Source organism: Hippocampus comes, unplaced genomic scaffold (assembly GCF_001891065.2).
Source record: "Hippocampus comes isolate QL1 unplaced genomic scaffold, H_comes_QL1_v1.1 scaffold68, whole genome shotgun sequence".
Classification (NCBI taxonomy): domain Eukaryota; kingdom Metazoa; phylum Chordata; class Actinopteri; order Syngnathiformes; family Syngnathidae; genus Hippocampus; species Hippocampus comes.
The window spans coordinates 6,465,341-6,481,041 of record NW_017805625.1 but is presented as its reverse complement, the minus strand read 5'-3'; the positions used below and the strand labels follow the sequence as shown (position 1 = coordinate 6,481,041).

At 41.4% G+C, this 15,701-nt stretch overlaps 2 protein-coding genes and 1 long non-coding RNA gene across 4 annotated transcripts in view; all 3 read right to left on the bottom strand.

The window, feature by feature from the left end:
* Nucleotides 1–3,088: 3,088 nt before the first annotated feature.
* On the bottom strand, nt 3,089–3,477 carry LOC109522180 (uncharacterized). The gene is made up of 2 exons (XR_002169522.1): nt 3,404–3,477; nt 3,089–3,281 (listed from the first exon to the last, which is right to left on the bottom strand). It is a non-coding gene; the product is annotated as an uncharacterized LOC109522180 (long non-coding RNA).
* A 489-nt stretch (nt 3,478–3,966) lies between these two features.
* On the bottom strand, nt 3,967–9,579 carry LOC109522364 (phosphatidylinositol 5-phosphate 4-kinase type-2 gamma-like). The gene is made up of 10 exons (XM_019880883.1): nt 9,381–9,579; nt 7,925–8,022; nt 7,187–7,283; nt 6,741–6,890; nt 6,465–6,611; nt 6,092–6,130; nt 5,534–5,647; nt 4,524–4,764; nt 4,290–4,393; nt 3,967–4,159 (listed from the first exon to the last, which is right to left on the bottom strand). Exons 1-10 carry the CDS (start codon nt 9,513–9,515, stop codon nt 4,079–4,081), a joined length of 1,206 nt encoding a protein of 401 aa, XP_019736442.1. The 5' UTR covers nt 9,516–9,579; the 3' UTR covers nt 3,967–4,078.
* A 2,299-nt stretch (nt 9,580–11,878) lies between these two features.
* Nucleotides 11,879–15,701, bottom strand: part of LOC109522365 (insulin-like growth factor-binding protein 5) — a 4,871-nt gene continuing 1,048 nt past the window's right edge. The window contains exons 2-5 of one of the 2 annotated variants that reach the window (XM_019880884.1): nt 14,256–14,529; nt 13,935–13,963; nt 13,735–13,854; nt 11,879–12,757 (exon numbers count right to left, since the gene is read on the bottom strand). In XM_019880884.1, the coding sequence (XP_019736443.1) occupies nt 12,659–12,757; nt 13,735–13,854; nt 13,935–13,963; nt 14,256–14,529 (522 nt within the window). In that variant the 3' untranslated portion in view covers nt 11,879–12,658. Of the gene's footprint in view, nt 12,758–13,734; nt 13,855–13,934; nt 13,964–14,255; nt 14,836–15,701 lie in introns of both variants that reach the window. The other variant, XM_019880885.1, reaches the window with a different exon arrangement.

The window sequence follows — 15,701 nt, the reverse complement described above, 5'->3', positions numbered from 1 at the left end:
GGTATTTCCAAGAGAGTGTCTGTATTGTGTTGCGTTCAACGCAGCCCAACAGACAGTTCGTTTTAAAGTTCCGCTACAAAGGCTGCTTTTGTTTTGAAGAAAATCAAGAGATATGATGATAGAACTCTATAAATCGAAGAAAAAAAAAAGTGCTTAATTTCCAGCATTGTTCTTGTACTTTTTGTACAGGTGGTTGGTTCTGTGTACAAAAAGTGGCTTGGGAGGAGATTTCTTGCTTTGGTGTTCCTTTGATAATTAACTCTTCAAAGCTCAAGACTTAAGATTTCTATGTAATGTTTGTATCACTGTGCGCGACATCAACACTGTACATGATTTGTGCATTTTGCATATCTTGAAAGTGAATGACTCCAAGCAGCGGGCCACTGTGGTGATGTTCGTAGGAGCAAAGGAAATGCCTTCATTTCAACTGAATGTATTTTAAAACGGTCATGTCGTCAGGAAGAGGTGCCGCTTTCATGGATGTTAACTCGCTCTCCTGCCGAACCTAATAGAGATTAATTAAAAGTCTTATTTAATAGATTGTTTTCAAATGTACGTGTATATATACAAGTGAGCAGTGGTATGAATGTTTACAAGTGGCTAATAATCAGTGTGAGGAAAAGAGGAATGTTGCCCACGTGGACATTTCAAGAGTAGCATAAAAAGAAGTCATTCCATCCGTACTTGATGTAATTCTGTGTTCATCTAATGACAGTTGCTGAGTATACATGTCTGTGCTGTAAAAAGGTCTCGATTCATTTGTATTTTTTTACTCATGCAATGATTCATAAAGCATTCGTTATCAATACAGCCAGCCTACTTCCAGCTGTTTACTTTGCATCAAAAAGGAAACGACTAATGCTGCATGGGGGCGAGACTCTGTTTATGTCTATTTTTATGTCCCCCCCGCCCCCAAGATGACAGGAACATGATGCCGCGCAGCAGTAATCAGCCAGCAGAAATCACTTCACACTCATCATCTCACTGTCAGATTGTCTGCTTCTTGGCTTTGGCCCACATCTTTCTAGGCCAGTGCACCGGCCTGACTTTTATGATGGAGCTTCGACACTGCCAGCTGTAGACCCAGAGACCTGAACCAGATGATTTATGATCGAAAGGACTGTCAATTATTAAACGCAAACAACACGTTCATTAAGAAGAGGCAAAACTGTAATGAGCGACCCATATAAAACCATAAACACAGACAGAATAAAATTGCTCTGAATTCGTGTTGACGTTTCACTCTTCAACCCCTTATTTAGGGTGGAACAAGGGAACACTTGTAGGGAGGATTAAATAAACCAACATGCTAAATATTTGATGCTCTTCTTGAAATTGCTGTCAAAAGATGACAGCACAAATGATCTACACCAACTTGCAATGTCTCCGGGGCCTCGGGGCAAAGGTAAACAGCTTGTGTATGCCAGAAACAGTCTAGAAATAGTTTCTAATACACCACCGGGAGGGGTTTTAGGTCTGGGCTCTGACTGGGTCATTCCAAAACTTTCTTCAGATGAGCGCCATTTGTTTGATGATTTGGATGTACTCTTTAGGTTGTTGTGACGCTTGAATTATTTTTTCTTGCAGATACCTGGTGGTTTGTGTAAAATGTCTGACAAGTGACCGAAAATGCAGGTGGAAATTGATATCATTCTCGGACACTTAACAGTTCCTCGTTATGAGTTTGAGAGGTTTACCTGCCCTATCACATGATACAGGGCTGGAAAAAAAAAACCACACTGGCCGCACTTAGAACATTATTTCCAGAAACATTTTTGCGCAGTAGCCACAGACCTAAAAAGAGTGGCTCAACATAAAAAGAAAAAGAGTCCGCCTCAATAGTGGGATTTGTGGCCAATTTTTGAATGCACAAAGGTCCCCTGCTGTGGAGTGTTCAAAGTTTTCTGGCCTTTCCTACTGATGGGTTGTGCCAGTGTCTAATACTTAAATTGGAGTTGTCAGAATCCCCTTTCAGGCGAGATTTCATCTCTCCACTTTGGATTTGAAAGGTTTGCTGGCACTACGGGGTGATATCAGACCTGACTACTGAAGAAAATTGTGGATGTAATTTGATTCCCTTCAAAAATGTGATATGATACAATTTTGGGAATGTACTGTTCTTGTCAGAGGAAAACTTCATTTCTTTTTTGTTTAACCCAATTTTGGAAAACTTCACTTGGATCCCCAGCCAGAGCATGTGGGAGTTTTTTTTTTTTTTCCTGGTTGAGGCCGAAGCGCATATTTACTAATATCATTTTGAGGAGAAACTATGACTTTGATATTTTTCCCATGCCAATTTACTCACTACTGGGAGTTTCTTGCCACAGCTTGACACAGGGCTCAATTCTGGGGCCTCTGCTGTTCTCACTGTATGTGCTCCCCTTAGGCTCCATCTTAATGGAATAAAACATGGTATTTCCTTCAGCGGGTATATGTGTGACTGTCGGAGCGAAAAAAAAAGACGCTTTCTCATTGAGGCCACTTTCATCCTGTCTAGAAGAAATCAAGATGTGGATGGCACTGAATTTCTTGCATCTCAATGAAAAGAAGACAGAAGTGATGGCGTTTGGTCCCAGTGGCCCTTGCATTGAATTTTTCCAGGTTACAAAACATGGAGGTCATGATCTGTGTTTTTGATTTTATTCATTTATTTTTTTGCGACGACGCTAAAAAAACGCTAGCCGTGTCAATCTTAGGTTCACGTTAGCATTTAACATGGCTTCTCCATCTATCCTCGTCATCTTTTCATGAGTATGACAATTGCCACAAACTCACTTATTCGCTACCATGCAAGTGATGGTAACTGACTTAAGAGCAACTCCACAATGTGTTTAGGCGCACTAGATGCCAGCCAAAACAGTTGCTGGCTAGCTGCTTCTTCTTAAGTAGCACAGACTACCTGTAATAGTTTTTGAGACCATCTGGGTGCTTCTTCTTCTGCTACTTTTCTTTTCACGGCCCTCTACGTGTTTGGTTCTCAGTTTTACTATTCCATGTGTATTAAAGGCGCGAAAAACAACAAAATTGGACTGGCAAACAGCAATCTAAAACCTCTTATTTCGAACCTTGATCTTTGAACAGCAGATTTAAAGATGGTTCTTTTTAAGTTTAATTCATTTGGGAAAATCAAATCCAAGTCTTTTTTGAAGGATCCGCACTCTCCACCTTTGTATGTGTGAAATGATGGAATTTTTGGACTGCTAGGCAAATATCTTTGCGATGAACTCCCTGAAACGCTTAGCATACTGATCTGGATGAACTGTCGAGATTTCTGCTCCTGCCTGCGCACGCGCACACACACACACACACACACACACACACACACACACACACACACACACACACACACGGTTGTCAGTATGAATGGGTATCATCATTTGCTTTACACGACACTGATGCTCACCACGTGTTTGACAGCCTTGGCTGCGTGAGCGGCTTTCTTCTTGGTGTCATACTGCGTCAGCACATCAATCAGACCCATTACAAAACATGGAGGTCATGATCTGTGTTTTTGATTTTATTCATTTATTTTTTTGCGACGACGCTAAAAAAACGCTAGCCGTGTCAATCTTAGGTTCACGTTAGCATTTAACATGGCTTCTCCATCTATCCTCGTCATCTCTTCATGAGTATGACAATTGCCACAAACTCACTTATTCGCTACCATGCAAGTGATGGTAACTGACTTAAGAGCAACTCCACAATGTGTTTAGGCGCACTAGATGCCAGCCAAAACAGTTGCTGGCTAGCTGCTTCTTCTTAAGTAGCACAGACTACCTGTAATAGTTTTTGAGACCATCTGGGTGCTTCTTCTTCTGCTACTTTTCTTTTCACGGCCCTCTACGTGTTTGGTTCTCAGTTTTACTATTCCATGTGTATTAAAGGCGCGAAAAACAACAAAATTGGACTGGCAAACAGCAATCTAAAACCTCTTATTTCGAACCTTGATCTTTGAACAGCAGATTTAAAGATGGTTCTTTTTAAGTTTAATTCATTTGGGAAAATCAAATCCAAGTCTTTTTTGAAGGATCCGCACTCTCCACCTTTGTATGTGTGAAATGATGGAATTTTTGGACTGCTAGGCAAATATCTTTGCGATGAACTCCCTGAAACGCTTAGCATACTGATCTGGATGAACTGTCGAGATTTCTGCTCCTGCCTGCGCACGCGCACACACACACACACACACACACACACACACACACACACACACACACACACACACACACACACACGGTTGTCAGTATGAATGGGTATCATCATTTGCTTTACACGACACTGATGCTCACCACGTGTTTGACAGCCTTGGCTGCGTGAGCGGCTTTCTTCTTGGTGTCATACTGCGTCAGCACATCAATCAGACCCATGAAATACACTTCTCTCCGCGGTGCACCTACATGGGAATGAGGAAGGCTCAACGCTTCAGTCTTTGGTGATGCTTTTGATCTTCATGTATCATCTTGTGCGCACAGGCCCAGTGTAACATTGTTTTCAGGCACGCAAAAAGCGCCTTCAGGACTCACCTACAGCGCTCTCAATAGCGTACACGTCCACGTAAGGGTCGAACTCCCCGGGGCCCATCGGCTTGAAGGAGTTCATGTAGCCAGCAATGCCTTCTGGTGAAGTGGATTCCGGAAGCGCAGATTGGCTGCTTTCATCTTGCTCTTCTTCACCATCAGACGACTCCATCTCTTCCTCAGCCCTCTCCACGTCATGGATACCCAGCAGGAGGCTGTAGTCCGTGATCCTCATCCGTACCAGGAACTGCAGAAAGAGGGCACTCTAGCACAAAGTGCTCTCTGTGTTGCCATTTGGGCCGATCCTCAAACTCCAAAGGTTCTTTGTTAGAATCTTAGCTCAAGATTTTCCGTGTGGTGTTGACAATAAAGTTCATCCCAACTGCATTGCGGGTGCGCGAGCCATCCGCAACCACAGCCTCTTTGGGTGGACCAACCAAGGGTTTGAGAAGGTCATTGAGTGCTGGTCAGCTGGGAGAGCCTAGACACCCGTGTGGTTTAATCCGGTTATCTTGGTCCAAATAAAATAAGATAAAGTGGAAAATGTCCTCCCTGAATCCTGGCTGAACCGATTTTGATTCCCGTCTCACATGGCCTGTATTTTCGCATTATGACAGACAAACCTGTATGTTTTTGTGAAGTACACAGTCCTGCAGAGTGCTATGAAAGCACATTTTATGATCCATTCATTTCAATAGAGAAATATCAGTGCTTTGAGTTGAGAGTGTGGCAAGGGGATGAATTAAACTCGTAATTTAATGCCCTGCAGTTGACTGCCGACAACTCCAAGGTGTGCACTGCCTCTTCGCCAAAGTCAGCTCGGATAAGCTCACTCGTGACCTTTATGATGAAAAGCGTTATGAGAATGAACGGACACGTTGATGCTTGGATGTCCAAAAAGCCGTGTTACCATGTGAAGTGTTTTTTGTACCCATGATAGATGTTCCACACAGGGACTCCACAGACATTTTGCAAAAGTAAAAAAAAACAAAAAACAAAAAAAAAACATTTCTTACCTCAATATCTCTGTTAAGCTTGTCCATGGCACTCTGCTTCTCCTCGTCGCACAGGTAAATCTTTTGCATGTTGTTCATAAAGTCGATGTCCTTATAGGTGGGAAGATCTTTGACCTGGGAAGGCAAGGGAAGGCAGCTTTATTCATTTTACACACAAGGCGTGCGCGAGCGCATGTACAAGTTGGTTGCTTGAAAAGTAGATCTTCAGTCAAAAAAGGTTGGTCACCTCTGATCTTCACTGTTTCAGTTTTGTATCATTAGGCTGAATGAGACCGTAGAGTGTAGGCCTTTACACGTCACCATTTCCACCACAGTTTCCATCGTGTTTGACACATGATGTGGTATGCTTTGGTTCATGATCTGTCCCTTTGTAGATTTATGTTGGTTTTATGTTCAGCCACTCAGATCTAATAGTGCAATTTGGAGTATGCCAGCGCAGGCTAACTGCTACCTTGATGCTGCCATTATTAATGCTACAGGATAAGATGAGTTCATCACGTATGCATGAATTTCAATTGAGTTCTCACAGCACTGACACATCCTTTCAAGTGAGCTCACCTTCTCTTTAAAAGTTGCTTCTCGAGACACCAGGGAGCCCTGAGGAAATGAAAGACCGCACAACATTTCTCATCTGACTGGAGCACAATTACAGCGGAGACTTGACTCACACAGGACTTGGCGGAGCTGTTGGCACATCGCCGACTTGAAATTGATGATGTCCTTGTAAAATATATTCGCAGATCTTGACACCTTGCATCAGTACTCATAAATTTAAACTAGTTACACTTGCACAACGGTCATAAACTTTAAGTTGCCGCCGATATAAATGTTCGAGGACGGGGAGACACTGAGAATATGAATCGATGCCACACCAGCTGAAGATCGGCTAAGTGAACCACTACGCTTGCACTGGCAACATGACCCACTTTACCTTGAGGTCATACTTCCTGTGTACATGCAGTCTGTGGCTGAACATGTTCCTCATGACCAACAGATAGGTATCCTCACTCTCCACTGTGACTCTGTACATAGCCAGGAACTGAGGGAGGAGCGTAGAACCGTGACAGGTGACAACATGCTGCATGAGAAGAAAGGAGCAGCGTAATCTATTTTTCTTCATTGATCGGAGGGGGAGAAATGGTTCTGATGACAATTAAGGGGTCACGTTTTGCTCGCAGTTTCAAGACGCTTTCAGTGTGCGCGTCACCTGGTGATATTCAGAAAGGATGTTGTGCATCTCGGCCACCTCCTCACTGGAGATTTCTTTGACCACCAATGTGCGGTCATATGACAACAGCAGCAGGCCCTCACATGTCCCATCCCCGTCTTTGAGGGGCGGACCGCGAGCCAGAGACACCTGTTGATGAAAACGTGTCCTTTTTTTTTACATACCGCATTTTGGACGCTCTTTAACATGCAAATCCTTTTCACTGAAATGCAAATCGCGGCACAATTGGAAAATATATTGCGCCCATTTCCGTATTTCCTGCAACGTTTCATCAGGAATAGAAACACAGAGCGAATCACATCATTCTGTCTTAAGGTCAAATGTGTTTTGAAGAGAGCGGAAATGCAAATTCCACACAAACGCATGCAAATTGTGAGTCGATGGCGAAAACAACGCAGACAATTTCTTTTCTTCTTGAACTGTACCTGGAAATCCTGGTCCTCAATGCCAAAGCGCTCACGCAGGTTCCTGAAGACTTGGGGACAGTACTCTTTGAATTTAAACTGTCCTGGGAGATTCTCTCTGAGAGGCAAATCACACGGAAACATTGATTTTTTTTTATGTGAACAAATCTAGAATCAGGTCATGCCTACTTAAATTGAGGATGCTGAACAGAGCAACATTAGCATATTTACCCAAACTAAGATCCCTTTCAAATCTGTTTTGATTGACAGTTAAACGAAACCATACTGTTTTTAATATTTGGTTCTTATTTAAAAGCATGTTCACAGATAGACTGAAATAAAACAACTTGTACGGATACTAATAAATGCATGTGTACTTTGACCACTTGGATACAAATTCAGAGAGTAAGTGTAAATCTTTGTGTAGTAACACCACATGACAAAACACATTTTATTGTTCTTCCCTAGACTGTTACACAACCTAGATTCCTGACTGGATTAAGGGATTATTGAAAGCTACTCATTTTTTTCCAGACTTGAGTTACGTCTTACTTCTCTAAAGGATGGGGAAACTTTTTTTTTTCGTTTTTTTTATTTTTTTTTTTTACATTGCTAGTATGTGGAAAAACTCATTTCACAACTGCACAAATGATTTGAATGGGACTACGTTTCATCGGTGAATTGAGTTGCAACGTGATTATGCGTTCTGAATTATTCTTATTCTCGAGCAGTGACGTGAAAGGGAAGACAGTACTGTACTTGTTGAAGAGGTGGTGGTTGACTTTGACCTTGGTACTGGCACGGAAGTCATCTGGAAGCAGCATGACAGGCACGGGCACCTGGCTGAGGTCGTTGATCTGCACACACATTTTGTCAGGAGTGGGAAGAAACGATTTACAAATCCTGAGTAAATTTTTCAGCTATCTGTGCAGTAGTTTACCGAAGTATCTGTTTTTCTGACATTTGACTTATATTTGAGAACACATTTCTATCTTTTTTTTCTACTCCTTTGCCAAAATGAGCTCGGTCCTTTTTTTTTTTTTTCTTTCCAACCTCTGCAAGATGATGACACGACATAAGGTAGAAACAAACTTTTTGGTGTGATAAAAGAAGAGATTCCAATCTTTCATTTGGTTGTTTCTGTGTGAACATAGTCATAAAACACAATATTGTGTGAGCCTTGGAAGATCAGTCCGAAATTGGCTGGCACTCATTTTTGAAAATGGAGGGCATTGAAAAAGTTAAGAGAATCGTTTAATGTTGTTTGCTGCCAAATGCGCTGTCTCTTGTGCCAGTCTAAAAACCAAATCAAATTATGGCCCATGCAGTTGGGAACTTTGGATCAGGATATGTGTCAACTGTGGGCTTGTGAAGGTCTTTTAGATTCTTGTGATTAAGGGCTGTAACTAAAAGTGACTTGACTTGGCATTCAAAAATTCTCTAATGCATAAAAAAAAAAAGCATGTAAAAAATGTCTTTTTTTCAGATTGTTGTTAGCTAATTAAACATTTTTCTTATTCAATGCACAACATTAGCAAAGCTGTGGGAACACATTTTGATGGCAAAAGGTGAGACAACAAAGCTAGCTAGCCCTTGGTTTAAAAAAAAACACAAGAATTCTTTGAATTCTCTGCAGTATGAACAAAGAAGGAAACTATTTTGTGGAGAGACAGACTAATCACCTGGTCCAATTATCGCATTTTGTAGCACATTGGCATCTGCCTTTTTTAAGCTTTCAAGGGCTGTGAAAAGTTATTCAAAATTTTAATGCCAATATTTTTCCTTTTACTGCAAATTAAAATTGTTCGCCTCCTTCGTTAATTGATATCAGTCCTGGAAAAAAAACCTGGCGGTCATCACATATTCTTTTGTGTGTGTGTCGACTCCAACTTTGTGCGTAAAGATGTTTTTCCCGTAGTGCCGATGTATAAAAACTGTATTTCATTGACAGTAAAATTCGCCTTAGTAGTTAGTGCTTATTATTTATTTTTTGTTACTTTTACATGTAGCCTACTTTACTTAAAAGAGAGTTGAATGAGTCCTTTGACTTTTACTCGTCTTTTTTTACACAAGTACTTGGAGCCTAGCAACTTCTACTTAGCAACTTCTACTTTAGTGCAGCGTGAGAAGTTTTACCACTTCTGCTGGACACACACCAAGTGACTCACGCACTCACACACGCACAAAGACAAGCAGCTCTCCATCACATACCCACCGAATGATTGACTCCCCACATGAGCACGCTCGACACGGGCTCCCGAGCACGGAACACCTCCACTTTCTGCTGCACGAAGTGCTTCATCTTGGTCTTCCTCTTGTGAGGGACGCGTGCTGCGCTCGGAGAGGACATTCGAGCACTTTGGCACGACACGAGACTTTTACGACTCTTGTCCGCGTGCAGTGGTCACCTCGCGCCGTCGTAGGTCTTCGCAATTTGCATAAGTGGGCTGGAAGACGGTGAAGCTGTGGATGGATCCAATTTCTGCTGCAGGTTGGTGGCGCTGTGACGCAACACCCACCTGCTATTGAAACCGTTTTTTTTTTTGTTTGTTGCACAGATTCACCATATTGATATACTATATTGTTAAGGAATTTTGCTTTCAACTCATCTATAGATTTTATAGAGGGTAAATTGTGTTTGATGAAAACGGAGCTTTAAAGTGATAAACCAAATGCAAAAAAAGAGAGAAAACTACTTGTTTCGATCCTAATACATGCATTTTAATACAATACAGTACATCTTTATTAATCTATACAATCTTTAACACAACTTCCAGAATCAAACAGCGGCCACTTTTTTTCACAGGTTTAATCAAGACACTGATGACCAAATAAAGACAGAAATCTGTGTTATAACATTAACATCATCCATCCATTTTCTGATCCGCTTTATCCTCACAAGGGTCGCGGGGCATGCTGGAGTCTATCCCAGCTGTCTTCGGGCAGCTGTCTTCGGGCGGTAGGCGGGGGACACCCTGAACCGGTTGCCAGCCAATCGCAGGGCACACAGAGACGAACAACCATCCGCGCTCACACTCACGCCTAGGGACAATTTTGAGTGTTCAATCAGCCTGCCACGCATGTTTTTGGAATGTGGGAGGAAACCGGAGTACCTGGAGAAAACCCACGCAGGCATGGGGAGAACATGCAAACTCCACACAGGGAGGCCAGAGCTGGAATCGGACCCGGTACCTCTGCACTGTGAGGTCGACCCGCTAACCACTGGCGCACCGGACCCCCCCATTAACATCATGAAATTTTAAATCACCGGTACAAGGAGAGGTAAAATTGTGGAATGTTAAGAAACACTTGGACTAGATTTTTAACATGACAATAATATAGTCCTACTTAATACTAGGATCATCTATACTGAGATTGTTGTCCCTCAAGGTATCTTCTTCTTCTTCTCCTTTCGGCACATCCCTATTCAGGGGTCGCCACAGCGAGTCAGTAATTTCCATCCGCCCCTGTAAACCGTCCTACCAACTCGCATGGTCGTCTTGGCAAAAGTTTTACGCCGGATGCCATTCCTGACGCAACCCTCCCCATTTCTCCGGGCTTGGGACCGGCACCGGGGAACAGTGCACCCCCAGGGGAGGGCACTGCCCCCCAGCGGCTGGGTTGTTGTCCCTCAAGGTATAAGCTACTCTAATCGCTCCGCTATGTTCCAAACCGTGTGTGGGCATATATATATATATAAAATACAGTATGATTTTATTATAATTATGCTTACTATTTTAAAACCACCACACAGCTACACTCCTAATGACAATATGTTTATTGTAAACAAGTCAAAAGTCAATGTAAATTATCTTAATAAGTCAGCTACCAAACCCCAAGTTTTTTTGTCTGCTATTTAGCATTGGTTAATACTTAATCAATATTATTAATTATGATAAGACCATAAATAATGGTGAAAAGAATATAAATAAGATGAGAAATAGATACTATAAACAATAGGTAGACTGTTACTCTTGCAGTGGTGTATTTTGATCTTATATGAATATCTTATAGAAAATGAAATATATTGTAGAAAATTATACGGGCGGACAGAGAAAGCAATTTACTACATGTACATTTATGTACATACTTGGTAAATGACAAACAGGGTATGTTCATGTAGAACAATTGGCAGGAGATACAAACACACACCACATTGGTACAATTACATAACACCATAAGAGTTCTTTAACGAGCACGAGCGTGCGTGTGTGTGCGTGTGTGTGTGTGTGTGTGTGTGTGTGTGTGTGTGTGCGCGCGGAGGGCACTGCCCCCCAGCGGCTGGGTTGTTGTCCCTCAAGGTATAAGCTACTCTAATCGCTCCGCTATGTTCCAAACCGTGTGTGGGCATATATATATATATAAAATACAGTATGATTTTATTATAATTATGCTTACTATTTTAAAACCACCACACAGCTACACTCCTAATGACAATATGTTTATTGTAAACAAGTCAAAAGTCAATGTAAATTATCTTAATAAGTCAGCTACCAAACCCCAAGTTTTTTTGTCTGCTATTTAGCATTGGTTAATACTTAATCAATATTATTAATTATGATAAGACCATAAATAATGGTGAAAAGAATATAAATAAGATGAGAAATAGATACTATAAACAATAGGTAGACTGTTACTCTTGCAGTGGTGTATTTTGATCTTATATGAATATCTTATAGAAAATGAAATATATTGTAGAAAATTATACGGGCGGACAGAGAAAGCAATTTACTACATGTACATTTATGTACATACTTGGTAAATGACAAACAGGGTATGTTCATGTAGAACAATTGGCAGGAGATACAAACACACACCACATTGGTACAATTACATAACACCATAAGAGTTCTTTAACGAGCACGAGCGTGCGTGTGTGTGCGTGTGTGTGTGTGTGTGTGTGTGTGTGTGTGTGTGTGCGCGCGTGTGTTGGGTCTGTGCGTGTGTTTCTAACAAAATACAATTGTGGGGAACTGCTCGACGTGAAATTTTTAAGAAATGATAGATTGTGTATTTTGAATGGCGTTTTAAAACTATTTAGATGAAAACTTTTGAGGCAAACTGTAACATAACAACTTCGTTATTTTGTCATAAGGAGACATGCAAGAAATTTCTATGGAAGGTTTTCCTTTGGAAATTTTGCAAATAGGAATTCCTCTAATTGTGGTGAAGTGCAGTGCACTGTAAACTACGTACGCTGTAATAAATACTGTTGAAGTGATACCTCTCTGAAAGTGTCAGTCAAAGCTCAACGTTTGATAGAACTCTTACATTAGATGGTAGTCGTTTGAGCCAGTGTACCTAAGTCCTAAGGTCTTATGCAGACGTGTCTGATCAAAACAGTTCACTATGTGTTCTCTAGAGGGCGCCAATAGTCAAAGTTACATCTGACACCAGACGTGGAATTCCAAAGTCCGGGAAGAAAGAGGTCCTTTTTCACCCCATGATGGCCGCCAAACTTTTGTCCTTTCTTTAATCCAACATTGACATTCTTCAACAAGTCAAGCCTTTATGTTTTTGTGACGTCACCGGCATGCCATTCTCATCCACGCACCAGCAGCGACCGCGTTGTTTACCTCGAGAGGACCAACACTGCACACACACACAAAAAACATATTATACGGGATCCCAAATTTGCGGATATTATTTTGCAATACTTCCTATGTATCTATCTATCAACCTATCTATCCATCCATCCATTCCCCCTCCCTCCATTCATCCAGCTATCTTGCAGATGTCCCCACGCAAGTTTTGTGCGTTGTTTTTTATATTCCGGTGAGAAACCCAACTGAGGTTATTTCCGCCCAGTTTTCTTTGTCAAGGTTCGATTCCTCGTTACGATAAGTCTTTTTTTTGTTTTAAGCTACAGTTTTATTGAAGATAACGTAGATACATTATTTTAAACATATCAATATGTACAGTATGTGTGAGAACATTCAAAACGAATCTAAATATAATGCAAGGAAGAGACTGAACGTACCATCAAATGTGTTATTTTATACTCAGCAACATCTTGATTTGTTTCCGTTAAGTACAAAAATAAATAGAAATCCACCATTTCAGACAAAGCAGGTTTTCATACGGCAGTGACGTACTCATGAAGTGCCATATAATGGGAGAATTTTTACGGGGGGCGGGGATTTTTTTCGGGGCGGGGCTTGAGTATGAATGGGGATTGTCTTTTTGCTGTTTTCTTTAATGATTGTGCTATTTTGAAATTCCTATAATTTAATTTGGATCTGATATAAAATAAAAACAATTGTGTTTTGCCTGCTCACTAATGTTGTCATTAACGAGGCTATCTATCTATCTGTCTGTCTATCTATCGATCTATCGATCGATCTATCTATCTATCTATCTATCTATCTATCTATCTATCTATCTATCTATCTATCTATCTATCTATCTATCTATCTATCTATCTATCTATCTGCATGCCTGCCTGCCTGCCCCCTTGTCTGTCTGTCTGTCTGTCTGTCTACCTGCCTGCCTATATGGATGTCTGTCTACAAACCTACCTACCTACCTATCCAGTCTTGGGGTTAAGCTGGCAGTACTTTACCACTTACCTGCTTCTTTCTGAAGAAGCCACGTTTATCACAGTTAGGCATGTAGATATCATGATGGGACTTGAATAAATGGGCATCAAGGCCTCTGATAAGTGTGGTTAGCAGCTTTCGACATGGGGCCTGTCAGTGGAGAGGATTTTTTAAGTATGACTAATCATTATCTGTCTGCATAGTGTATAATTATTAGAGAAGATGGTTACCTCCGCCGGATTCTCGGTAGGTGCGGGATCTAAGGGTAGAAACACATCACAATTGACTATTGAATGTGTTCACACCTCGAATCAGTTTTGACAAAAATGTCTGATGAGCTAATTGTTATGGAAATTGATGCTTTGTTTTTATAATGTAGTAAAATAAATAAGTTTATTCAATAGCATTAATAGCACTTGTGCAAAACAAAAATCCAGTCATGAGACAAGACAGACTTAAGCATCTAAACTTTCATTGTTGCTGCACTACAAGTTGCTGATGCATGCACATCCATCAACAGTGCCATTCGGGCACCAAGCTGGAAATGTTACCTGCAGTCTGGCTCTTTTCCGTCCAGCTGATGACACTGACGTTGCTGCAGACGCCCCTGCCCTCCAGCAGGGTGCGGAGGGGCCGCAGGTCACTTGATGCAGGTGCACAACGCAGACCGCTGGCACAGCTCAGTGTGTAGACCCCACATGGCTCTCCAATGGTCAGAACGGTGACATTTAAATCTCCTGGCATATGCATTGGGGAAGACTTTCCTTTGCAGCTGGCACATCCTTTGGACGGTGCAGTTAGTGGCCTTGGGCTGGAAAGAAGTGGCTGCAGGACAAGCAGCACCAGCACATTCACACACAGAAGCATCTCACACTTGAAAGTTGTCCAGGGCCTTGATTTGTTGACGCTTGTTTTCTCCGAGGACCTCGGAAGCTTCGTTGTTTATTTCCACTGAGCTTCAAACAGCGGATAGCAATTTGTCCCAGCCAAGAAATGGTGATAATGAGGCTGAAAGATAGCACTGGCAGCAGCTTTTAAAGGGCCAAACCGGAGAGGAGAGGTATGGGAGGGTGCGTGATGAAGAATCTGAGTTTTCCCTCTCATTTCCACAGAGCTGAGCACACCCCATTTCTGCTTGTCACACAAACACACACACATTCATACCATTTGCTGTCTGTCATCTTGAAGGATAGTCATGTTTTCTACTCCAATATAAATCAGCAGTGACAGTTGCTAATACTGTGCTTTTTTTTTGTTTGCCAGTTAAAGTGTAATCTATCCAAATTAACCAATCAGAACACTGAAAAAAGGTCTCTATCTAAGCACTAATTTAAGTAGCTCTAGTTTCATATGGTCATTTGCTGAATTGAATTTTGTTGGTCATTGTTTGACCTCGAAAACAAACAAATAAAAAGGATTACCAGTGAAATAATTGACAGTGGTTTTTAAAAATTATATAGAAATCAGTCTAAATGTGTCATAGTTTCACGCACCAAAGGTCCGCAACTCAAGGAACTACTGCAGTGGTTAGTTGTAAGTTGTTAGTCAATGGAGTAAAACTCTGGAGCGTCTGTGTGCCAAACATAGACGTGAAGTGAGGTCTTTCATCCAACCATTTCTGTACCGCTTATCCTTGTATAGTTAATCATCCATCCATTCTTTTCCATTTGACCACTTATTTTCACTGGGGGTAGAGGGGGAGGTCTCCTTGTGCTGGAGCCCATCCCAGTCTTCATGCAGTAGCTGGCCGTGTACACCCTTGAAATGGTTGCCAGCCAATTGCAGGCTTGAACATTTACATTTGAAAATAATATTTTATTATTTTGCTATTATTGTGTTTTATATTTAATCTTTTGTACAGCACTTTGTTACAGTTGAAAGAGTTTTTTTAAAGTGCTGTGTAGTTTCATCAAGTTTGTATGTACTTTGTGGTCACAATGGCGAGTTTTGTAGTAATGAGACACTTTCATCTCTCTCTCTCTCTCTCTCTCTTTCTC